The sequence below is a fragment of the Gorilla gorilla genome, chromosome 4 (assembly GCF_029281585.2).
Source record: "Gorilla gorilla gorilla isolate KB3781 chromosome 4, NHGRI_mGorGor1-v2.1_pri, whole genome shotgun sequence".
Taxonomy (NCBI): domain Eukaryota; kingdom Metazoa; phylum Chordata; class Mammalia; order Primates; family Hominidae; genus Gorilla; species Gorilla gorilla.
The window spans coordinates 51748727-51775485 of NC_073228.2; the positions used below are offsets into that span (position 1 = coordinate 51748727).

The window sequence follows — 26759 nt, forward strand, 5'->3', positions numbered from 1 at the left end:
GAGATCTGAGCATCTCTATGTCTGTCATCTATGTGTCTGTCGCAGCTTCTACTTAATTATTCATTAATCCTCTCACTCAAAAAAATATGTGTTGAGCACCTACTACATGCAAGTCACTTTTCTTGGTACTGGGGATTCTTGGGTAAACAAAACAGAACCCCAAAAGTGCTTAGAGCTTACATTCTAGTGTAGGCTGGGGAAGACAATGGACAAGATAAATAAATGAAACATATAGTGGGTTACTGATAAATGTCAAAGAGAAAAAGTATGAAAGAAGAATGTAAAATATCAGGGAGATGTGAACTAGCAGAGAGATGTGAACTAGCAGAAGACTCGGGGCAGAATTTTAGATACATTCTCTTGGAAAGCCCTTACTATTCCAAAGTGGACTTGAGTAAAGACCTGAAGGAAGTGAGGGAGCTAAACCCTGCAGGTATCTGAGGGAAGAGCTTTCCAGGCTAAGCAAACACAAAGACCTTGAGACCTGGTGTGCCTGAGGAACTAGTGTTGAGTGAGTGAGGGCGAGAGAGGTAGGAGCTGATATCGGGAGCCACTGGAGGCCAGACAACACATGTCGTTTAGGGAGAACTTGGGCTTTCATTCTGCACGAGATGGGAAGCCTCTAGTAAGTTTTACAGAGTTGCATGTCTTTCAGGTGGGCTCACTCTGCTGTGTTGAAAGAAGCTTGGGGGTAAACTCAAGAGCAGACAGGTCAGTTAGAAGGCTACTATAGCCGGGCGAGGTGGCTCGTGCCTGTAATCCTAGCACTTTGGGAGGCCAAGGCGGGCAGATCACTCGAGGCCAGAAGTTCAAGACCAGCCTGGTCAACATGGTGAAACCTCATCTCTACCAAAAATAAAAAATTAGCTGGGGAATGGTGGCACATGCCTGTAATCCCAGCTACTCGGGAGGCTGAGGCAGGAGAATCTCTTGAACCCAGGAGGCAGAGATTACAGTGAGCCAAGATCACACCACGTACTCCAGCCTGGGTGACAGAGCCAGACTCCATCTAAAAAAAAAGAAGAAGAAGAAGAAGAAGGCTACTACAGTACTCCTGACCAGAGAGGATGGCAACACAGTTTTTGGCCTAAGCAGCTAGAAGATAGAGCTGTCATTAACCCAGATGGGGAAGACTGCAGAAGCTATTGAGTTGAAGAGGAGGGAACAAAATTTTAGGAGCTCAATATTGGACACGTTGAGTTTCAGATGCTGATTTAGCACCCCAGTGTCAATGTCAAGTAGGTAGCTGCATTTGCAAATCTGGATTTCCAGGAGAAATCTGGACTGGTGATATACATGTGGGAGTTGTCAACATGTGGATGATATTAAACCCTACACATTGGAAAAGACCATCTAAAAACTGAAAATAGATTTAAAAAGAGAGAGAGAGGGAGAGAAGATGTGCCTACCACACAGGGTTGTTGGGTCCTTCCGTCAGTAATATGCAGGAAAACCCAAGACACGCATAGTGTAGGCACTTGTTATCCACCTCAATAAATTCAATTTTCTATCGTATTTCATTTAAAACATTGAAATCACCTTTTCACCTATGTAGCTGACAGAGGTAAATATTATAGGCTTACCTCTTCAGAGTAAAATAAAATACTGTAGACATCCATAATTAATGAGGAAAGTGGGCTCTTATCTTGGAATTTTTTTAATGAAAACTATGGCTACAAAATCTGAATAATGTTTTTAAAATCCTTAGGAGTAGGCCAAAACTAATGGATTTAAGTAAGAGGAACAATTCCTTTGGCTGTTGAATCAGGAGGCTAAAAAGAAACATTATTATTGCTCAAAAGTCTTGCACAGAAGAATCCAATGACACTTTACTAACAACCCCACCCTTATCAACGAAGCGTGCTCTCCAAGCTAATCCTCATAAATTAGCAAAGTCAGGCTTTCTTTCTGCAAGAGTAGTTACAATGCTCAATTTGTTCCCAAAAATTGTTAAGGGAATATGAAGCTACTCATCATTATCACTAGGTTAAAAAAGAAAGAAATATTTCCTGACAAATCACTTCTGAGTATTTGAATTGTGACTAACACTGGAATCTGGTTTAATAATCTTCCCAGAATCACAAAGGAAAAATGCATGAGTTTAATGGACCTAGAGAAATGTATGATTTGCCAACTACAGAGGTCTAGGAAGGTGAAAAAATGATAGCCAGGAAATAATGGATTGTACAGCACTAATAAATTCTAATGAAATAATAACAAATCTAATCTTACTCCATGTTTACCCAATTTTTCAAATATTATTTGGCCCAACAAGGAGGGGTTAACTCAAAATAAATTAACTCAGAATAGGTTGGAAACGTGAAACAAGGACAGAGCCAAATGAAAATGAATGCCCTAAAACCTGTGTACATAAAGACCAAGGAGTTCAAATCGGTGTGCTTTTCACTTCCATCTCTCACACCTAGATAAGCTCAACGTCGCATGTCTTGCTCTTCCCATGTCTCCTCCTCCAGGGCTGGAGGCAGCAGCTTGGCCAGGCTGTCTGCTGGTGGAAGCAGCTTCAGCAGTAGAGGCAGATGTGGTCTGGGGGACAGCTCTGTCCGGGGCTTCCAAAGAGGAGCCGACAGCTATGGCCTGAGTGGGGATGTCTAGCAGTGGCTTTGGAGGTAGCTTTAGTGGGGGCTTTGATAACTGCTCTGTAGGAGGTGGTTCTAGCTTCGGCAGGATCTCTGGATTCTGTGGAAGTTCTGGATTAGGCGGTGGTGCTAGTGGAGGATTCTGCAGTATGGTGGTTGTATGGGAGGTGGTGGTGTCAACGGGGGGCTTTTCTCTGGAGGGGAAAAGCAAACCATGCAGAACCTCAGTGACGGCCTAGCCAATTACCTAGACAATGTCAGAGCCCTAGAAGAGGCCAACACAAAATCAAGGAGTGGTGTGACAAATTTGGGCCTGGGTCTGGAGACAGTGGATCTGGAAGAGATTGCAGCAAATACTATCCAATAATTGAAGATCTCAGGGATCAGGTGAGAAACTCAGTGATGGTACCTCTTTTGTACTTATTTATTAATTTGAAGACAATGTGAAATTGTTCTTTTATTTTTTGCTCAATTGTTCCATGCAGAATGTTTCAGATATATATTTGGTAAAAAGAGAGACAGAGAGAGAAAAGAAACAAAAAACTTTCCATGATGTCACTCTAGATTTATTTAGAATGTAATTCACACTGGACATTAGTTACTAAAAAAATTTTCTGCAACTATATCTTGACAGTCAAAGGTAAATCAGTAATGACATGTTACTCATTAAAATGTTCATGAGTTTTATTGCATCTCCTAGATCATTGCAGCCATGATTAATAATGCCAGCATGACTTCCCCAATTGACAATGCTGGACTTGCAGCAGATGACTTCAAAATGAAGTGAGTTTGTTTCAAAATATCAGTTGTTACCATGACAAAAAATAAGACTTATGTTTTTACTTTTAACATAAAATGTATATAAAGGCAATTAGATCCAAGTATCAGATAAATGTAATATATTAGTATAAAATATCTACACTGAAGGAAAAAAGGCCAAATTTAATGTATATTTAATGATAAGAGATTTCAAAATTGGAATTTTTAGAAATGATTTCAGGCCGGGCATGGTGGCTCGTGCCTGTAATCCCAGCATTTTGGGAGGCCAAGGAGGGTGGATCTCCTGAGGTCAGGAGGTCACCTGAGATCAGCCTGGCCAACATGGCGAAACCTCATTTCTACTAAAAATACAAAAATTAGCCAGGTGTGGTGGCAGGCACCTGTAATCCCAGCTACTTGGGAGGCTGAGGCAGGAGAATCACTTGAACCCAGGAGGTGGAGGTTGCAGTGAGCCAAGATCATACCATTGCACTCCAGCCTGGGGGACAGAGCAAGACTCCTTCTCAAAATTAATTAATTAAGAAATAAAAATGATTTCATAGTCTTTGTTTAAATATTTCAAAAGAATTTCAACTTGAGCTGGATGTCAGTGGACAAGTCCTTTTTAAAATAAAGCTTCTCAAAGTAGTTAATCTAATTCATATATCATATTCCAAAGATCTCCTAAGGTATGAAAACGAGCTCTATCTAATGCCAGTCAGTTGAAGCCTATGTAAATGGTCTGCAAAAAGTACTCAGTGAGCTGAATGTGACCACATGGGACCTTAAAATACAGTCCGAAAGCCTAGCAGAAGACCTGGCATATCTCCAGAACAACCCCAAGGAGGTAGGAGAAATAAACCCATCAAGGGACTTCCCATCACCATCACCATTCAGCAAGGTCCCCAACCTCAAAGGATTTTTGCTACTGTGACTTTGTGTTTCTTCTCCGCCAAGAAATGAGCACTTTGCCGAGACAGTCCAGTGGGGACGTGACTGTAGAAATGAACTCGGCCCCAGGGGCAGATCTAACCAAGCGGCTGAACTGCATGAGGCAAAACAGTAAGAGGAACTGGCTGAGCAAAACCTTAGGGAGGCCGAGTGGTTCAAAAAGCAGGTAGCTCAACCCTAATCCTAACATGAACCCTAACCTGGCAAAGTGAGAGAAGATAGAAAGCCAGGCAGAGTGCTTGGAGCTTCTTTGATTTCACTGTACTTTGTTGATTTCATGCTTGCAGAGTGCATCCCTGCAGACACAGATCTCCACGGATGCTGAAGCAGTTAGCTCGGCCAAGAGTGAGATAATGGAGCTGAAACAAGTCCTCCAGTCCCTCCAGCATGAACTGCAGTCTGTCTTGGCCATGGTAGGTGGGAAAGGGGCACTCACTCAATTTTCTTCTATAGTTTTAAAAAATTGTTTTGCAGACACTGTTTGAAGCAAGCTAGCAAAATGTTGGCTTTTGTAAATGGGAATAATAGTACCTATCTCGTAAGGTTGTTATGAGAATTACATGAGTCAATATTTATAAAATACTTGAACAGTGCCTAATATTGAGTAGGAATTGCTATATGGTTACAGTAGCACTCTCTGATTAATATTTGCTATCATTACTATTATTTGGTATTAATTATCAAAGGTAAATCTCTATTAAGTGGTTCATTTGGAGACACCCTCACTGTACAAAATATATGTTTCAGGATTCATATGTTGAATACTGAGCAGTTATTCTGACAATGCTTCAATTTTCATGGGCATTTGTAGCAAAGCTCCCCAGAAGGAACCCTGGCTGACACAGAAGCTGGCTACGTGGCTCAGCTGTCAGAAATTAAGATGTATATCAGCATTCTGGAGGAGCAGATCTGCCAGATCCGGGGCGAGACTGAATACCCGAACACAGAGTATGCACAACTGCAGGACATCAAGACACGCCTGGAGGTGGAGATCGAGACCTACCACCGCCTGCTCGGTGGAGAGGGAGGGTGAGTCACCGATACCATGATTTTGTTGTTAAAATCACTTTCTTAAAAATGAAGAAATTGTTTTTTATTCAGAGACTGAGATTTACAGTTTCAGCAAGTTTCAAATCAAGTACAATCTGAAAAGCTAGTAGAAAATAGAAAAGAAAAAAAAACACAACTTTCCATGGTATCACTCTAGATTTATTTAGAATGTAATTGACACTGGGTGTTAGTTCCTTTAAAATTTTTCTGCAACTATATCTTGATAATTGAATGTAAATAAGAAATTACATGTTATTCCTCAAAGTGTTCATTAGTTTTTTTTGTATCTCCTAGATAATTGCAGTCATTTCTGAGACAGGGTCTCACTCTGTCACCAAGGCTAGGTGCAGTGGTGTGTTTACAGCTCACTGCAGCTTTGACCTCCCGGGCTCAAATGATCCTCCCACATCAGCCTCCTGAGTAGCTGGGACCACAGACATGAGCCACCATGCCTGTATTTTTTTTTTTTTTTTTGAGACGGAATCTCGCTCTGTCACCAGGCTGGAGTGCAGTGGCACAATCTCGGCTCACTGTAACCTCTGCCTCCCGGGTTCAAGTGACTCTCCTGCCTTAGCCTCCTGAGTAGCTGGGACTACAGGCACTCACCACCACACCCGGCTAATTTTTGTATTTTCAGTAGAGACGGGGTTTCACCATGTTGGCCAGAATGGTCTCTATCTCTTGACTTTGTGATCCACCCACCTTGGCCTCCCAAAGTGCTGGGATTACAGGCATGAGCCACCGTGTCTGGCCTAATTTTTTTTACTTTTGGTAGAGACAGAGTCTCACTATGTTGCCCAGGCTATTCTCGAACTCCTGGTCTCAAGCAATCCTCCCGCCTCAGCCTCCCAAAGTGCTTGGATTGCAGGCATGAGCCATTCGCCCAGCATGCTGTTAATAATGCTCAGCTGGCACCAGCATTCACATACAATTTTTGTGTGGGCATATGTTTTCATTTCTACTGGGTGTATACCTTAGAGTGGAATGGTTGGGTCACGTGTTAGCCTTGTGTTTAACCTTTGAGGAACTGCCAGGCTATTTTCCATAGTGGCTCCACTATTTTACATTCCTACCAGCAGTGTAGGAGGGCTCCAATTTCTTCACACCCTCACCAACACTCGTTCCATTCAGAAAGAAAATATGTCTGCTTCTTTACAGTTTTTGGCCAAAGAGAAGTAACTGACAACAATCATTTCTTTTATTTGTCAACAGCTCTGAGGCCAGAGAAGCTGAATCTAAAGGATGATTCTCTGTGGACTCCAAAGGAATAACCAATACAGCTCAATCGAGGGGAAGAGTCGCTTTTTAAAGTAATACTTTCTGCTTATTTAATGAGCATCCATCATGAATAAAGTGTGCTTTCCTTACCCCCAAAAATCTGGGCTACAGTCATTCACTTTAAAGCATGACTTGTGAACCAACCTTTACATTTCCAGTTCTAAAATTCTCCCTATTTCTGTTTTAGATTCACATAAAAGCAGAGGAATCAGGCTGGTGACGGATAACGACCAACTAATTTCATCTCAACACTGTTTCTGATGTAAAATTCAAGAGTAAGATGCAGGCAGCTGAGTCCTGTCCCCAGGATGTAAATGATGACACCTAACAAAGGCGTGCTGAAGCACTGCAACAAACCTGCGGCCACAGAGCTGCAGCTACTCCTGTAATCCTTTCTCAGATTATTTTGTCTTATTGGTTCGGTTTTGTCTTTAAATTGCAAAATGTGTTTTCCTTCTTAATCATTCTGTGTCAATAAACTTTTTGCCTGTTGCAAATCAGCTGCATCAATCTTTGTCCTTTTGTTTCGCTGACTTGTTTTATAACAGCTTTATTGAGATATAATTCCTATACCATACAATCCACACTTTTTTTTCTTTTTTTTTTTTTTGAGACAGAGTCTCACTGTGTCAACCAGACTAGAGTGCAATGGTGCGATCTCGGCTCACTGCAACCTCCACCTCCTGGGTTCAAGCAGTTCTCCTGTCTCAGCCTCCTAAGTAGCTGGTATTACAGGAGCATGCCATCATGCCTGGCTAATGTTTTTTTGTATTGCTAGAACAGACAGCGTTTTGCCATGTTGGCCAGGCTGGTTTCGAACTCCTGACCTCAAGTGATCCACGTGCCTTGGCCTCCCAAAGTGCTGGGATTACAGATGTGAGCCACCACACCTGGCCCAACTCACACATTTAAAGTGCACAATTCAATGGTTTGCAGCATATTCACTGAGTGGTACAATTATCACCTCAGTCAACCTTAGAGCATTTTTATCACCTCAAAAGGAAATCACGTATCCATCAATAGTCAGTCCTTATTTTCCCCCAACAAACCCCCACCCCCAGCCTTAGGCAACCAGTAATGCATCTTCTGTCCTATATATTTGCCCATTCTAGACTTTTCACATAAATGGAATCATATAATATGATACGTGGTCTTTGTGTTTGGCTTCTTTCACTTAGCAAGATGTCTTCAACATTCACGCATATTGTAGCATGTATCAGTACTTCATTCTTTTCTTTTACTGAATAATATTCCAGTGTATGGATATACCATATTTTATTTATCCATTCATTGGGTGATGAGAATTTAGGTTATTTATGATATTTGGCTATTATGAATAATGCTGTTATGAACATTCACACAAAAATTTTTGTGAAGACACATGTTTTCATTTCTGTTGGGAATATACCTTAGAGTAGAATGGTTGGGTCATATGTTAGCCTTGTGTTTAACCTTTGAGGAAACGCCCGACTATTTTCCAAAGTGGCTGCACTATTTAACATTTCAACCAGCAGTGTAGGAGGGTTCCAATTTCTTCACATCCTCACCAACACTTGTTAATGATTTTTTAAATTATAGCAATCCTAGTGAATATTAAGTGGTATCTCACTGTAGTTTCACACTGACTCTTGAAATCTATTATTTCATATAGTCCAAAACCACTCCAAAAAAATTATGAAATATCTGATAGGGCTGCAGTTTTCCAGCTTTCTTGTGTCAAAAATACATACATATTAAGATGGTGCCCAGGCTTAAAAACCTACACTCTACCTGTAAAGATAGTGCTAATACAAATGAAAATGAAGACTTCAAGTGTTTTTAAAAAGAGGAATCAGGGCTGGGTGCGGAAGCTCACACCTGAAATCTCAACACTCTGAAAGGCCAAGGTGGGAAGATTGCTTGAGCCCAGAAGTTTGAGACCCGCCTGGGCAAATTAGCCAGGCACTGGGCATAGCGGTGCATGCCTGTGATTCCAGCTACTTGGGAAGCTGAGGTGGGAAGATTGCTTGAGCCCGGGAGGTTGAGGCTGCAGTGAGCTGAGATGGCACCACAGCACTCCAGCCTGGGCAACAGAGTGAGACCCTGTCTCAAAAAAAAATACAAGACCTATGATGAGGAATGACTTGAGCTTCCAGATAGCAAAACATTCATGTAGTGTGGATACTCCCCAGGGCAGATGCATCCAGCTCCAGCTGCTGGCGTATGGGCTGCTAACAGCCACCCTCACAGGGTTCTGCCTTGTCCAGGATTATGCCCCTTCAGGAGAGTGCCCATGGGCCAGTAACTCGCTTGTAGGGGATACAAAGTTCTGGCCTCCTGTCTCAAATTAGGATAACTCTGAAGGGCGAGCCCTGTCCAGAGCTCCCCAAAGGATCAGCGGAAGCCTTCATTAAAACAGCATTGCATAGGCCTCTCCCTATGCCCATTCCAGTCTTACCCATCTGCTGACAAGTTTATCTCACAAAAGAACTCCCTGATAAACTTCGGCACACATCTCTCCATCTCAGAGTCTGTTTCCAGGAAACACAAGTTAGAAAAAAAAAAGTATTCTTTACAGCAATTAGAACAATGTGCCACTGACACAGGCATGAACACCCCAGAAAAAGGCCCATCGGTATATAAGAATGACATTTTCAAATCAGTTGTGGACAAGTAGATTATTCAATAAAGGCTGCTGAAATAACTAGTTAACTAAGGGATGGGAGCCGGGATGGGGATGAGGCTAAGGAGGGTGTTGAATAGTTATATCACACACACCAAAATAAATTCCACAGAAATTGCAGAAATAAAAGAAAATAAACTTTTACAGACTTTAAATGTTTTAAATTATGTATTTGGGGAATGGTGATGGCTTGTTTCATCAAAAACAAAAACATCATGAAGGAAAAGGAGGACAGATTTATATCAAGAAAATAACATGAAATAAGAAGCAAAAGAAAAAAATAAAAGAAAAAATAAATTTAGTGAAGTATGGTGAAAACCTGCTCCAACACCAAGGGAAGTCTGTGCAGCCAGACCACAGAGTCCAGACGTGGACCGCACGCTTTAAATCACGATGCCCTAGCTGCAGTTTGGCACCACCTGCTGTCTGCTGTCTTATCTGTCTAAAATCAAGAGGATTTGGGGGTTTGCAAATTTCCAAGAAAGCAGCAGTTCCAGGAATGGGCAGCCTGTTTAGTTGCCCTGACTCATCCTCAGCCTCCCCATTCCCCATCTTCTCCCTAGCCTCCGCATCCGCCTGTCCACCTGCCATATATCCCCCCAACACTCCAGAAGATAAGAACTTTAGCCTACCCTCTTGGGGGCTGCATGTAGAATGGAAGCCAACAGCCAATCACTTTAAGTCTAGATTTTCAGCAATGCCACATGGTACCCGGGGTTTTCACTGCACTTGTCATATACAGCCATCCGAGAGCTGATGTCCCCATATATAAACTCAGGAACAGAGATAACCATATCAATAAGAAATGGATACATGGTACACACAAGAAATTCATAAAATACGAATCGCCAACAAACTTTAAAAAGTGATGATGTCCAACATCTCTTGTAATCAAAGAAAGGCAAATTAAAATAATGAGATGCCATGTTCAGCATCAAAACAGGTCCAATTTGTTTAATAATAATAAATACCTATTTTAGCAAGGATGTAGGGAAAAGGCACTAATACCTTGCTGGATGGAGTGTAAACTAGCAAAACCTTTAAGAAAACAATTCAGCAACAGGTATCAAAAGCCTTTTTAAGAAAAGAGCATATCCTTAGAGCCAGCAGTTTCATTTCTAGGAATTTATTCTTACATAATCAATTATTAATATATGTATACTCCTCTCAGCTGTTCATCATAGTGAAACGTTAGCTATAATAAAATATTCAACAATGGAGAATCAATAGGCTAAGTTATGAAACACCCATAAAAGTCCATCAAAGGACGGTCACACAGCCATTAAGAATGTTCAGGTTCACGTATTGACCTAAAAAGATGTCAATCGTCTATTGAGAAATGAAAAGCAGAGTTTTAAGACAATATGTATAGTATGATCTGCTTTTATAAGAACGTAATTACGTGTATATTAACACTGTATGTGTTAGTCTGTTCTCACACTGCTATAAAGAAATATCTGAGACTGACTAATTTATAAAGAAAAGAGGTTTAACTGGCTTACGGTTCTGCAGGCTGTGCAGGAAGCATCGCGGCCTCTGCTTCTGGAGAATCCTCAGAAAACTTACAATCATGGCAGAAGGTGAAGGGGAAGCCGGTATGTCTCACATAACCAGAATGGGAGGGAGAAGGGGCAGGGAGGTGCCGCACACCTTTAAACAACCACATTTCACAAGAACTCACTATCACAATAACAGCACCTGGAGGAGGGATGGTGCTAAACTGTGAGAAACCGCCCCCTACACAATGATCCAATCACCTCCTACCAGGCCCCACCTCCAGCATCAGGGATTACACTTCACCATGAGATTTGGGTAGGGACACAGGCCCAAACTGTATCACTGTACTTACTTGTTTTGTGTGTGTTTTTTTTTTTTTTTTAAAGAAGCAAAACCAATATACATCCAAATGTTAACAGTGACTATTTTGGGATAGTGAAATTATGAGTGATCTTTATTTCCTGCTGCATGTTTACATGCATTTTCTCATTTTTCTGAAGTAAACATGTAGAACTTGTAAAATTTAAAAATCTTTAAAGAAAAACCATCTGTATGTTTAAATTTTTTTAAATGAATACTCTTTGTTTTGTTTTGTTTTGTTTTGTCTTGTTTGAGATGGTGTCTCGCTCTGTCACCCAGGCCTGAGTGCAGAGGCGAAATCTCAGCTGACTGCTATCTCCACCTCCCCAGTTCAAGCAATTCTCCTGCCTCAGCCTCCCGAATAGCTGGGACTACAGGCATGTAACACCACACCAGTCTAATTTTTTGTATTTTTAGTAGAGACGGGGTTTCACCATGTTAGCCAGGATGGTCTCGATCTCCTGACCTCGTTGATCCACCCACCTTGGCCTCCCAAAGTTCTGGGATTACAGGCATGAGCCACCATGCCCAACCTCTCCTTTTTTATTGTCAAAGAAAAATACAAGAAGGACCAAGTGATAAGTAATGTGGTAGAAACCGTAAGAATAATAAGAAAGAAAAATTATGTGGGGAGAAGGAGAAGCTGGTAAATGAAGGGTTGGAGTGTTCCAGAAGAGTGTTCCAGAAGAGATAGCCCTTGAAAAGTGGTAAAACTTGGATACATAGAAAGAACAGAATAAGGTGTGATTTGAGGCCTTGCTCCAAGATCAGTCACATCAAAAGTACTTCTAGAAACACCCAGTGACCTCCAATGAATGGGTCACAAGTTAGTACCTAAAGATCATCCATTAGTCCTCTTTAGAAATATGTGCTTGTGTCCACTCTACACGCAGAAAGATAATGGTAGGTCCGGACTTGCTGTTGAATGCCACTGTGGGAAGGACAGGGCTTACCTGGCACCCTTCAATCAAGGTTTCCTGGGCACCTGGTTTCTCTGTCTCCCTCCTGGGTATGGGCACCAAAAGACAAGCACAATTGCTTGCTAGGACCTTCTCCTCACTCCACCTAGTCAGCCTCCACATCACAACAGAGTCCTCTTCCTTTCTCCCTTTCTGGAAGGATCTGGCTTCATAGCCAGTATTCCTACTGGCTCTTCTCCATGTTCTGGTAACAATATGGATGGCCCCTGTGTCCAAATCCCACAGCCTCTTATGCCCAGCTCAAATCTGCAGACTCTGATCAGCTCTGCCCACCCACGGTCACAGCTTTGCCATGGCTTCTCCAGGGCCCTCTCCTCCTAGGGTAAGCACTGTGCCCCTTTCTCTCCCAGCATGCCCCAGGGCCACTGCAGGTAGGCTGAGCACCCCAGCCTGTCCCTGTCACTGTCCCTGGGGTGAGTCTTGCCAGGACTTGTCTGATGAGCACAGAGATCACCCACTGGGTAATAATAATTTGGCTAACTACCAGAAAGATCTCCAAGAGTGCTGCCATTGCCTTATACGTGGTATTCTCTTATAATTATTTTAATCTGTTCTATACCCAGTTATGTCTCTGTCCCACTTCCAACCTTGTGTGTTGGACCTCTCTCTCTTTTCCTAATCAGGCTCATGAAGAGGTTGTCTATTTAATTGATCTCTAAAAGGATCAGCTTTTCGACGTATTTATGTATTTTTTTCTTTTCTGTTTGAATAATTTCAGCCTTTATTTTTACTAATTTATTTTTACATTTTTTAGTTTATCTTGCTGTTCTTTAAAAGAAATTGTCATACTAAATTTCTTCATCTTTGGTCTTTCTTTTTTAACAATGCAGCCATTAGAGGCTATAAATTTTCTTCATTGTTCAAAGTTAGCTACATCCCAAAAGTCCAGGTATGAAGTGCTTTTCTTTTAACTTTTTTTTTTTTTTTTTAGAGACGGGGTCTTGCTCTGTCACCCAAAGTGGAGTGCAGTGGCACAATCGTAGCTCACTGCAAGCCTCAAATTGGTAGGTTCAAGCGATCCTCCTGCCTTGGCCTCCCAAAGGACTGGGATTACAGGCGTAAGCCACCATGCCTGGACTTTTTCACTACTTTCTGGTTTGTCATATTTGATCCAACAGTTATGAAAGGCTTCTTTTTTTCCTATGATACCCAAGCGGGTATACTAACATTCAAATCAATTCTGACACTAACTATCTGGAATTAGTGTTAGACTCTGCAAGTTGAAAGGCTCCACCTCATAAGACTGCCCTTACCGCAGATGCTAGTCACAAGTATCAGGTCCCCAGGTGATGTGGTTTGGATCTCTCTCCCCACCAAATCTCATGTTGAAATGTAATCCCCAATGTTGGAAGTGGGGCCTGGTGGGAGGTGATTGAATCATGGGGGCCACTTCTCGTGGTTTAACACCATCCCCGCCTTGGTACTGTCGTTGTGATAGTGAGTGAGTTCTTGTGAGATTTGGTTGTTTAAAAGTGTATGGAACCTCCCCCTTCTCTCTCTTGCTCCTGCTCTGGCCATGTAAGACATGTCTGCTTCTCCTTTGCCTTCTGCCATCATTGTAAGTTTCCTGAGGCCTCCCCAGAAGCAAAGCAGATGCCAGTATCATGCTTCCTGTACACCCTGCAGAACTGTGAGCCAATTTCTTTATAAATTACCCAGTTTCAGGTATTTATTCATTTATAGCAGTGCAAGAACAGACTTGTACACCAGGTTACCCACACTTCTGATTCGCTACAAAGTTTGGGGTTTCCACAATCTTCCCCACTTAAGTTTTGATAATTTCTAGAATGACTCACGGGACTCAGGAAAACACTTTGCCTACTATTACCAGTTTATTATAAAGGATCAACTCAAGAACAGTTAAACAGAAAGGATAAATAGGGCAGGATATGGGGGAACAGGCACAGAACTTCCATGCCCTCTCTGGACATACCATACTCCCAGCACCTCCACATGTTCATCAACCCAGAAGCTTTCTGAGCCCCATTATTTAAGGTAGCAGTCCCCAACCTTTTTGGCACCAGCCTCTGGTTTTGTGGAAAACAATTTTTCCATAGACCAGGTGGGTGGAGTGGTTTCGGGACAATTCAAGCACATTACGTTTATTGTGTACTTTATTTCTATTATTATTACATTGTAGTATATAATGAAATAATTATACAACTCACCATAACATAGAATCAGTGGGAGCCCTGGGCTTGTTTTCCTGAAACAAGACAGTCCCATCTGGGGGTGATGGGAGACTGACATATCATCAGGCATTAGATTCTCATAAGGAGCCCACAACCTAGGTCCCTCGCATGCACGGTTCACAACAGGGTTCATGCTCCTATAAGAATCTAATGCCACTGCTGATCTGACAGGAGGTGGAGCTCAGGCGGTAATGCTCGTGCAGCCTCCACTCACCTCTGGCTGTGTGGCCCAGTTCCTTCATACAATTCCCAGGGATTGGGGACCCCTGACTTAAGGGTTATGTAGGTTTCATGACACAGACATGAGTCTGGCCATTTGTGATTAACTCAATACCCAGCCCCTCTCCCCTCCCCAAAGGTTAGGAGATGTGGCTGAAAGTTCTAAGCTTCTAATCAAGGCTTGGTCCTCTGGAGACCAGTCCTCATCCTGAAGCTATTGAGAGGCCCCTAGCCACAAGCCATCTCATCAGTATTCAAAAGACACTCTCATCATTAATATATATTTCCCTTTATACCACAGTTATCTAAGAGAATGTATCAACTCACAGAGATTTTTCTGGTTGTCTTTCTTATTGCTTACTTCTAATTGTAACTCTGATCAAGAACATTGTCTTGAAAGAATCTCTAGGCAAGTATTCTTTTCCTCAGTTGGGTGCCTTTATAAGAGCTTTCCTTGGAGTAGACACGTAGAGGCCAGTTAAGGGGACCTCTAAGCACAATTTCCACTCTACCCAGTTCTCAAGCACAAGCACTGAACTTTTGCAGCTAATGCTCTAGTGAAGAAAATCCCTCCTGGCTGGGTGCAGTGGTCACGCCTGTAATCCCAGCACTTTGGGAGGCCGAGGTAGGTGGATCACCTGAAGTCGGGAGTTCGAGACCAGCCTGACCAACATGGAGAAACCCTGCCTCTACTAAAAATACAAAATTAGCTGGGCATGGTGGTGCTTGCCTGTAGTCCCAGCCACTCAGGAGGCTGAGACAGGAGAATGGCATGAACCCAGGAGGCAGAGGCTGCAGTGAGCCGAGATCACGCCATTGCACTCCAGCCTGGGCAACAAGAGCGAAACTGTGTCTCAAAAAAAAAAAAAGAAGAAAAGAAAAAAAGAAAATCTCACCTAATAGTAATATAAAACACTTTCTAAATCTGAGAAGTAATACATTTAATTACCAGATTGCTAAAAATTAGAGCTGGAAGGGAACCTGAGAAGTGGATAGACCAATGTAATAATTTTACAGATGAGGACATGGTGGCTTGGTCAAGAGACATCGACTGTACTCAAATGTTGTGTTATAGTTCTGGTGGACAGAGGACAAGAGACTTGAGACTGATGAAACTTTCTTCTGAGGCTATCATATAAAATACGATCATATAAAATATGATCTTGTATAAAATACCATGCCATTCTTTTGCTATGAAGCTACTATTTAAGCCCTGGATTCCTTGACCAAAGATTTGCAGCTTCTCTGACATCAGAGGGCAGCAGGAGGTTGAGGGGTCAAGCTGGAAGAGACAGAGCAGGAAGGCCTAGTGTATCAACTTAGCATTGGCAAGAGGCACAGGGGCTAGGCCCTACTGCTCAAGTTATGATCTGGATTGTTCATGCTTTTGGATTCTCTGAAGAGAAGACTACTGTCTGTCTGGTATGAAGAAAGGCACAAAAGGACTTTTTAAGCAGAGCTAATCCTTGAAAACTGTGCTTATTTCAAACTGTCTTGTCTGTGGAGCCTGGAAGACAAAGCATCCCAACCCCCGCAAAGTCACTCACCCATTCTCTTAATTCTCCATAAACTCACGGAATGATCTTCAGGAAATGTAGAGAATTGAGTTATTTAAAGAGATTTGAAAGCACTCACATACAAGAACAAAGCCAAGCGATTTTTCTTCCCAGAACAAAATTTGGCAAAATGGCATGACCAAGCAGATGCTTCCTGGTGGAGAAGAGGAAGCCTTCAAATAGACACACTTAAGTGAAACCAGGAAGAGAAAGAATGGACGAGGGTGGTGGGGAAGGAGAGAAAGTGATGAAGGAAGAGAAACAGCCACAGAATTGGTGGATTTCTGGGGTGTGACAATGACACACCCAATCCATCGATGGGTGGTGCCAGATCTACTGGAGTGGGCTCTTAGTCATGTTATTATTGCAAAACCTTTTTTATCTTCCAAGCAGTTGACCTGGCAGGGCCTAGAGCAGCCACCAGCAGGAAGCTGGCCCAAACAATGATTCCCTACAGGAAGGTCCCCGGTTGACTCTTGCCTGACCTTTCTGCCCTCTTCCCAAACAACATTTCCTCTTACTGCCAAGCCCCGCTCTCCGCCACCACACACTGAGAATCACTAACCCAGAAGTGGAGCATAAAGATTCAGAAAACAAAACACAATACATAGTAAAGAACAAAAGTAATCAGTGATCCAAGTTGTTCATGAAGAAAATCAGGCCATGTTAGTTTTTATTAATTCAAGGAATATTTATTGTCTATCTACTATCTGTCATTGCAAAGGCATTGCAAAGAGACTGTTCACACATCAAATTTATACTTTCCAATGTGTCCAAAAGAAAGAAAATTGCTATATTAAAGAGATGTCTGTGCTCCCATGTTTATTACAGCACTATTGACAAGATTTAGAAGCAACCTAAGCAACCATCAACAGTAGAATGGATAAAGAAAAAGTGGCACAGGTCAGGTGCGGTGGCTCATGCCTGTAATCCCAGCACTTTGGGAGGCCAAGGAGGGCGGATCACGAGGTCAGGAGTTCAAGATCAGCCTGGCCAACATGGTGAAACCCCGTCTCTACTAAAAATATGAAAATTAGCTGGTCGTGGTGGTGGGTGCCTGTAATCCCAGCTACTCGGGAGGCTGAGGCAGGAGAATTGCTTGAACACAGGAGGTGGAGGTTGCAGTGAGCCGAGATCGCGCCATTGCACTCAAGTCTGGGTGACAAGAGTGAAACCTGTCTTAAAAAAAAAAGTGGCACATATACACAATGGAGTACTATTCAGTCATGAAAAGAATGAGATCTTGTCATTTGCAACAACGTGGATGAAACTGGAGGTCATTATGTTAAGTGAAACACGCCAAGCACAGAAAGACAAACTTTGTGTATTCTCACTTACCTGTGGGAGCTAAAAATTCAAACAATTGAACTCATGAAGACAGAGAGTAGAATGATGGTTATCAGAGGCTGGGAAGGGAAATGGGGGAGTAGGGGAAAAGTGAGGACGCTTGATGGGTACCAAAAATAGTTAGAAAAATGAATAAGACCTAGTGTTTCATAGTATAACAGAGTGACTATAGTCAATAATAATTTACTTGTATAATTTATAATAACTAAAAAATAGTATAATTGGAATGTTTGTAACCCAAAGGATAAGTGCTCGAGGTGATGGGTACCCCATTTACCCTGATGGGATATGTACACCTATATCGAAATATCTTATGTACCCCATAAATCTATATACCTACTATGCACCCACAAAAGTTAAAAGTTAAAATTTTTTTAAATGTATATTTTCCCTTCTTTTTTACTGTCTGCCACAGAAAGTTTTGTCAACATTCAACAAATACTCTAAACCCAGCAACTTCCCTTAACTACTCTGATGTGATGCTTCTATTTGAAAAACACAAAACAGTATATTTTCTCGAATGAACAGAAGATAGAATCCCCAAGTTCTGTTCTCAATTCTGTAAAGATTCATCAGGAGCTATATGCCATGCATTTCAGTATTTGGTTTTCCTACTAGTCTAAAAACCTGCAATATATTAATCTGAAAAATATTTAAATACTAATAATCTATCCCACACACACACACACAAAAATTGATGGTTACTATCTGCAAATCATTTTGCACTTATTATTAAAATCATATTCTATAAGGAAATATAGCTTTTATATGTTTCTTTACAGGTAGAAATAAACTTCTAATCACAAACTATTCAAAATTTGAACTGGGAACCCAGACACCTAAGATTCAGTCTGTCTCTCTCTCTCTGTCTTTTTTTTTTTTTTTTTTTTTGAGATGGAGTCTCGCACTGTCACCCAGGCTGGAGTGCAGTGGCACAATCTCTGCTCACTGTAAGCTCCACCCACCGGGTTCAAGCAATTCTCCTGCCTCAGCCTCCCAAGGAGCTGGGATTTAAACGTGCTTTCAGCCAAATGCAAGTCTTTATGAAAATTGAAAGATCACATTTCATAGTTTTAAAAGGGAGAAACACTCTGTGACTGTTCCTCCCGTTGCCAGCATTTGCATACCATTTAATCATTAGGGTTTAGTTTTCTTTGGTTTCATAGCTTTAGGGATGGGCGAGGCAGGATGACCAACACATTATGTGTGGTGCATTTTTTAGCTACTTTAGAAGGGCGTTATAAAAATTACTCCCAGCTTAACAATTTAAAATTTTGTACACTATGTACCCCTTGGAGACGTGTCACCCTAAATATGAAGAAGAGTAACATCATACTCCTGTGAAAACAGTACAGGTAGAGCATAAAAGCCACATAAGAGCTACATAGTAAAGGGAATGATTACCTATTTAATCATGTGTCCCAGTCAAATGCAATTTAAGGAAAAATTTAAAGCAGAACATTGTTTAACAAATGATTGAATATAAAGATTAAGGTGTGCACATAGTTTAACAGAGACTGGCAAAAGAAGGAAGAAATTCTTAAATAAACAAAAGTCAGCTACTTAAGTTTAAAGCTAAGGAGGATACAAACTATTTCTGGAAGCACCTGTTTTTTAAGACTTTTTAAAAATTGTGGTAAAATACATATAACATAAACTTATCATCTTCATCATTTATAAGTTTACAGTTCAGTAGTCTTAAGTGCACTGACATTGTTGTGCAACCAATCTCCCAAACTCTTTTCTTTTTTTTTTTTTTTTTTTAGACGAGTCTCGCTCTGTCTCTGAGGCTGGAGTCCAGTGGCACAATCTTGGCTCACTGCAACCTCTGCCTCCCGGGTTCAAGCAATTCTCTGCCTCAGCCTCCCAAGTAGCTGGGATTTCAGGCGCCTGCCACCACGCCCAGCTAATTTTTTGTATTTTTAGTAGAGACGGGATTTCACCATCTTGGCCAGGCTGGTCTCAAACTCCTGACCTCAGGTGATCCACCTGCCTCTGCCTCCCAAAGAGCTGGGATTACAGGCGTGAGCCACCACGCCTGGCCCCAAACTCTTTTCGTATTGCAAAACTAAATTCTATGCCCAGTAAGCAACAACTGTCTGTCCCCAACCCTTCGGCCACTGGCAACTACCATTCTACTTTCTGTCTCTGTGAATTTGACTACTCTAGGCACCTCATAGTACTGGAATTATACAGTATCTGTCTTTCAAAAAGACACTATTAAACCGGTGAAGTGACTAGAAGACATGAATGGAAACAGTCTAAAATTCAAAGGGACAAAAAGCCATGAAGCACAAAGGGAACTCAGGAGGGTTCAGAATCTATAAAATAACTCTAATTGTAACACTAGTTATCAGAAGTAGATACAAATCCTCTTTTATCTTTAAAATGAAGGCAGGAGATATCTGCATCATCTCTTCATTTCTTGAAATTTGACTCAAAAAGGAAGTTGCTCTCTTTATATCAGACTAGAATTCAACCAGAAAGAAAATCATATTAAAACAATCTGCCTAAAAGCTTTTCAATCTTTCTTAGACATTAGCTACTTGAATAAACATGTTGCTGAGATGTAATAATACTTACCTAGAAAACTATTATTTATGTTTTTCTTATGAACTACAAAAACATAATTTTTACAAATTATATGCTTTTTTGTATATTATACAAAATACAAAAAAAAGAAAGCAATAACAAAATCACAAACTTCAACAACCTTAAAAAACACGCTGATTGAAATAATCAAAGAGACGGATGCTTAATCAAATCTGAAATTATTGCTGATGTGAAAGCTAATTTCAACTTTTGAGAACAATATGAACAAAAAAGTTACATGATTGATGGGAAATTTTTATTCTCATCATATTAAGTATTTTAATTACATTTGTTAACCTGGAGATATTCTCTGCAAATGTGAAATCATGAAGCCAATTTAATAGAACTACACTTCCAGAGAAAAGTTACCAATCATCAAAACCTCTGAAAGATTAAAACTGTAATTCTGAAAATTTTTTTGTTTTGCTCCACCTTATTCTTTTTTAATTGATATAGTAAATGCCCCAGGGCTCTGACCTAGCTTCAGAGAAGTGTTCAAGAAACAGAAATTATCCAATTACGGATTACCAAAACTGTAACAGGGATTAAGAAGTGACAGAGAAAAGGAACACCCTCAAAGTGTGTATATAAAGGCCAAAAAGGCAGCCTTGAATACACTCTTCATCATCACCTCTCCTATTTGCCTGGACAAGCTCACGTTTGCAGGAGCACCATGTCTTGCTCGTCTCACGTCTCCTCCTCCAGGGCTGGAGGCAGCAGCTCAGCCAGGGTGTCTGCTGGTGGAAGCAGCTTCAGCAGTGGAAGCAGATGTGGTCTGGGGGGCAGCTCGGCCCAGGGCTTCCGAGGAGGAGCCAGCAGCTGCAGCCTGAGTGGGGGGTCTAGCGGTGCTTTTGGGGGCAGCTTTGGAGGGGGCTTTGGTAGCTGCTCAGTAGGGGGTGGTTTTGGGGGAGCTTCAGGCTCTGGGACAGGATTTGGTGGGGGTTCTAGCTTTGGCGGGGTCTCTGGATTTGGCAGGGGTTCTGGATTCTGTGGGAGTTCTAGATTCAGCAGTGGTGCTAGTGGAGGCTTCTACAGCTATGGTGGTGGTATGGGAGGTGGTGTTGGCGATGGGGGGCTTTTCTCTGGAGGGGAAAAGCAAACCATGCAGAACCTCAATGACCGCTTGGCCAATTACCTAGACAAGGTCAGAGCCCTGGAGGAGGCTAACACTGATCTGGAGAACAAAATCAAGGAGTGGTATGACAAATATGGGCCTGGGTCTGGAGACGGTGGATTGGGAAGAGATTATAGCAAATACTATTCAATAATTGAAGATCTCAGAAACCAGGTGAGACTATCTGTGCCTGAGTTTCTATTATTTGTGGATCTTTCACTTCTTTTCAGATCATGTACTATAATGAAAATTTTAAGAAATTATTTGAAAACATATTTGCTTGTTACATATGCAAAGTGGGACCTGATGTGTCTTAATTATTATAGTACCTTATGTGATATCCAATCACATTAATTTTCTGTTTCCATCTCAGTTTCAGTATTTCTACATAAGAGTAAAACTTATACAATACCAGGCAGCTAATTATCATTTATATATAAGAATGATGGCAGTGAGTCAACATTAGTTTAATCTAATTATTTATGATGAATTCTGACAGACTGACACATTTTATTGTCTTACAAGATTTAAATATTCTTTAGTATTATTTTTCTTCCCAGAAAATCTGGTGGAAACATTACATAAGAATGTAGTAGAATCTAAAATGTTTAGCCACTTTTGTATGGGAAATATATTTTTAAAGACTTTTTTGGAAGTGAAATACAATTTTTGCACTATTTTCTGAAAAAGCTCATGAGATAATGATCTTACAAAGTTGCAGAAATATGCAGAGGGCTATGTCCTGTAAAACAGGTTCCTGTGCCTAGTCCAATAAATGTGCAGACTGTTATCTTTTTGCAGAAAGATGTAGTCCTAAATATACCAGCCCCAGATATACAGGTCTGGGGCTGTATACTTAGTCATTACTAAGTAAGTTTGCAAAGCAAGTCACCTTTAAAAGCTAATAGCACAGGCCGGGCACGGTGGCTCACACCTGTAATCCCAGCACTTTAGGAGGCTGAGGCAGGCAAATCACTTGAGGTCAGGAATTTGAGATTAGCCTGGCCAACATGGTGAAACCCCGTGTCTACTAAAAACACACACACAAAAAAAATTAGCCGGGCATAGTGGCAAGCGCCTGTAATCCCAGCTACTCAGGAGGCTGAGGCGCAAGAATCGCTTAAACATGGGAGGCGGAGGTTGCAGTGAGCTGAGATCTTGCCACTGCACTCCAGCCTGGGCGACAGAGCGAGACTCTGTCTCTACACACACACACAAAAAAGAGCTAATAACACAGGCAACAGCTACCCTTACAAGTAGGCATGCAGACACAAGGTAAAAATCATCCATGATTCACTCACTATTAACATCTTTTTTAGATCATTGCTGCCACTGTTGAAAATGCTGGGATCACTTTGCACATTGACAATGCCAGATTGGCTGCTGATGACTTCAGACTGAAGTAAGAAACATAAAGACTTGAAAACAAGTGTTATGGGAAAAAAATAAATTTTATTCAATTTTATAAATAAATAAATATATATATATACTAGAGGATCATGACCTAAATTTACAAACATCCCAAGGGTAAACTTTAGACCATTAGACAAATATCCACTGATGCTGGGGCAGGTAGATCCTCTCTGCTGAGCACCTAAGCCAGTAGCTACACACAGGCCGCTTCTGCTCCTTTCATCAGCCTACAACAGCTGCAAAAGAAAAAAGAAAGAGGCAAATTTAGAATGAGAATTTTATTATTAAAAATGTTAGACATGATTAGAATTAACATTACATTGGTATTTTTCTTTACAAGGGAAAATTTCCCAAGAGAAAACTTAATAACCTTTATTTATTAAAATGCCCACAGGTGAGAACTTTTTCAATATGTAAGAATGGAAGTTACCCTTTGAAACACGGCCAGGTGAGGTCACAGTATTTTTTGCCTTACTGCTGCCCCTTCCAGGTATGAGAACGAGCTGTGTCTCCGGCAGAGCGTGGAGGCTGACATCAATGGCCTGCGGAAAGTCCTGGATGACCTGACTATGACCCGCTCTGACCTGGAGATGCAGATCGAGAGTTTCACCGAGGAGCTAGCCTACCTGAAGAAGAACCACGAGGAGGTAGGAACATGTTCTACATAAACGAATAACTCTAGCTAACATATTTCTCCCCACATGCATTCTATACAAATAAAATTGGCTGGGTGCAGTGGCTCATGCCTGTAGTCTCAGCTACTCTGGAGGCCGAGGCAGGGGGATCCCTTGAACCCCAGAGTTGGAGGCCACAGTGAGCTATGATCATGCCACTGGATTCCAGCCTGAGCAACAGAGAGATACTGTGTCTCTAAAAAAGTAAAATAGGCCGGGCACGGTGGCTCATGCCTGTAATCTCAGCACTTTGGGAGGCCAAGGCAGGCAGATCATGAGGTCAGGATTTCGAGACCAGCCTGACCAACATGGTGAAACCCCCTCTCTACTAAAAATACAAAAATAAACAGGGTGTGATGGCGCACGCCTGTTGCACCTGTAATCCCAGCTACTCAGGAGGCTGAGGCAGGAGAATCACTTGAACTGGGGAGGTGGAGTTTGCAGTGAGCTGAGATCAAGCCACTGCACTCCAGCCTGGGCGACAGAGTGAGACTCCATCTCAAAAAAAAAAAAAAAAGAAAAAAAGGTAAAATAAACTCAATTTTATCTAAGTGAATTTCCCACATACTATGACCAGGAAACAAAAGTAATCATGAGTAAATTATACCTAGATTTGATTTTTTTTTTTTTCCTTTCAGTGTCCTACTTTCAAATTGTTGTTGTCTAGGCACATTTTCGGAAGTCATCGCTTTTCTGTTTGCATCACGATAGTCTTTTTTCCTTCATGCTAGGAAATGAAGAATATGCAAGGAAGCTCTGGAGGGGAGGTGACCGTAGAAATGAATGCTGCGCCAGGGACCGACCTGACCAAATTACTGAATGACATGAGGGCGCAGTACGAGGAGCTGGCTGAGCAAAACCGCCGAGAGGCTGAGGAGCAGTTCAACAAGCAGGTAGATCCTCTCTGCTGAGCACCTAAGCCAGTAGCCACACACAAGCCGCTTCTGCTCCTTTCATCAGCCTACAACAGCTGCATTATGTTTGTATTTAGAGCGCATCACTACAAGCACAAATCTCCACTGATGCTGGGGCAGCCACTTCTGCCAAGAATGAGATAACAGAACTAAAACGTACCCTGCAAGCCCTGGAAATTGAGCTTCAGTCCCAACTGGCCATGGTATGTGCAAATAGCTTTTCACATTTTCCAACAGGGAGTTAAGCAAATGCAGTTTTCTTTCTTTGCCAAGAGGTTCACTAGGCACATAAAAAAGGCAGTGTTAAGGAGAACTGCATTATGATTATAGAAAGCATTAAAAGTTAAAGATAATGTACTCTATTTTGCATAAAAGATTTAGTTTAAAAAGAAGTGCCAACTAAAATTAAAGAAGCAATGATATAACAATATAGGTTATACGGCGAAGGTGCACTTCTAGTGCCACATAAAATTGCATTTTTAAAAAATCATCCAATGATTTATTTTCATCATGAATTTTTTATTTGCTTTTTCTCTTAGAAAAGCTCCCTGGAGGGAACCCTGGCTGACACAGAAGCTGGCTACGTGGCTCAGCTGTCAGAAATTCAAACGCAGATCAGTGCCCTGGAGGAGGAGATCTGCCAGATCCGGGGTGAGACTAAATGCCAGAACGCAGAGTACGAGCAATTGCTGGACATCAAGACACGCCTGGAGGTGGAGATCGAGACCTACCGCCGCCTGCTCGATGGAGAGGGAGGGTAAACCAAAGTCATGAACAAACTAAAATGCATACCTTAGTGAATTTATTTTATAAAACCAAAATGGGACTCAGGGGTTAGACTTGCATATATAGAGAGTAATAAAGTAACAGACACAGGCTGCGTGCAGTGGCTCAGGCCTGTAATCCCAGCACTTTGGGAGGCTGAGGTGGGAGAATCACGTGAGCCCAGGAGTTCAAGACCAGCTTGGGCAACATAGCAAAACCCCTTCCTCTTCAAAAAATAATTTTTAAAAAATTAGCTGGAGGCTGGGCACAGTGGCTCATGCCTGTAATCCCGGCACTTTGGGAGGCCAAGGCAGGCAGATCACGTGAGGTCAGGAGTTCGAGACCAGCCTGGCCAACATGGTGAAATCCTGTCTCTACTAAAAATACAAAAATTAGCCAGGCATGGTGGCACACACCTGTAGTCCCAGCTACTCAGGGTACTGAGGCGGGAAGATCACTTGAGCCCAGGAGGTTGAGGCTGCAGTGAGCTGTAATCATGCCACTGTACTCCAGCCTGGGTAATAGAGCAAGACCCTGTCTCAAAAAAAAAAAAAAAAAAAAACTTAGCTGGGCATGGTGGCGCACACCTATAATCCCAGATACCGGGGAGGCTGAGACAGGAGGATCACTTGAGCCCAGGAGTGCAAGGTTGAACAAAAAAGCAACAGACACAATCCAATTAAAACACATAAACACATCCAAAGCTTCATCATGAAGAATCCGCGGGGCGGAGGGTTTCTCCTGCCTTTGCAAACTGCAAAGGAAAACATAATTCTTTTTTTTCTCCAGTGGTTCTAGTTTTGCAGAATTTGGTGGTAGAAACTCACGATCCATAAACATGGGATCCAGGGATCTGGCATCTGGTGACTCAAGATCTGGAAGCTGTTCTGGTCAAGGACGAGGTAGACTTTTTTTAATATTGATAATAGTTCTGTAATTTAAAAGTAAAGGCATACTTTGCTTGTCATACTAAAAGGGTCTGCTATTGTTTACATAATCTTACCCAGACAGAACACGTTGAATGCATGTGATTGAATTTCTCTTGCTCTGTGTTTCTGTGAGAGTTTCCAGACTGACATTGCAATCCCATGATTTTCAGATTCAAGCAAGACTAGAGTGACTAAGACCATCGTAGAGGAGTTGGTGGATGGCAAGGTTGTCTCGTCTCAAGTCAGCAGTATTTCTGAGGTGAAAGTTAAATAAGGAACTTCCAGATCAACAAAAGTGTCTTCCAAAGAAAAAAAAATCAAGAAGGACACAAGCGAAGAAATGGCATCAATCTAGGCATCTTTCTGGATAATTTCAGGAAAAGCTTCAGTCCAGAAATGGATGACTAGCCAATTTTTCTGCATCTTCTTATTTCCTCATTAGAATGCTCTTGAAATAGCTGAATTAACAACTTTGCTTTAATTGTTTCTATGCTTCAATAAATTTACTTTTGCAAGTTAATTATTACTTATTTTTTTAAAAAGTATTTTACCTAGGAAGGAAGCTATCAATTATGATCTAGCTGCATGACTATATTACTAATGTCAGTTCATTCTTTATATCTTACTGTTGTAACTGAGCAAGTTATAGAGAAATGCCACACTCTGAGACTAATTCAGGAGTCCTTTTATTGCCGGCGAACAAGACGGCTAGAGCTCAAAATTCTCTCGGCCCCGAAGAAGGGGCTAGATTTCTTTTTATACCGTGGTCTAAATAGGGGAGAGGGAGTTTAGCTGAAGCAATTTTTACAGAAGCAGAACAGGCAAACCAATTAAGAAAGATTAATTGGTTACAGAAACAGTTACAGAAAAGTAAACAGTTCCAGGTGCAGGGGCTCAAACTATCACAAAG

At 41.6% G+C, this 26759-nt stretch overlaps 2 protein-coding genes across 2 annotated transcripts; both read left to right on the forward strand.

Annotated features, from left to right (window-relative positions):
- Positions 1–2442: 2442 nt before the first annotated feature.
- On the forward strand, positions 2443–14757 carry KRT24 (keratin 24). Its single transcript, XM_063705964.1, is given in 12 exon segments — positions 2443–2607; positions 2609–2738; positions 2741–2875; positions 2878–2984; positions 3298–3380; positions 4046–4070; positions 4072–4201; positions 4311–4411; positions 4414–4473; positions 4595–4720; positions 5119–5336; positions 14685–14757. Coding segments are annotated over 12 exon segments (1353 nt in total).
- A 5897-nt stretch (positions 14758–20654) lies between these two features.
- LOC101154074 (keratin, type I cytoskeletal 24) lies at positions 20655–26369 on the forward strand. The gene is made up of 8 exons (XM_004041778.5): positions 20655–21328; positions 22474–22556; positions 23058–23214; positions 23973–24134; positions 24233–24358; positions 24695–24912; positions 25710–25822; positions 26020–26369. Exons 1-8 carry the CDS (start codon positions 20714–20716, stop codon positions 26121–26123), a joined length of 1578 nt encoding a protein of 525 aa, XP_004041826.3. The 5' UTR covers positions 20655–20713; the 3' UTR covers positions 26124–26369.
- Positions 26370–26759: the final 390 nt, after the last annotated feature.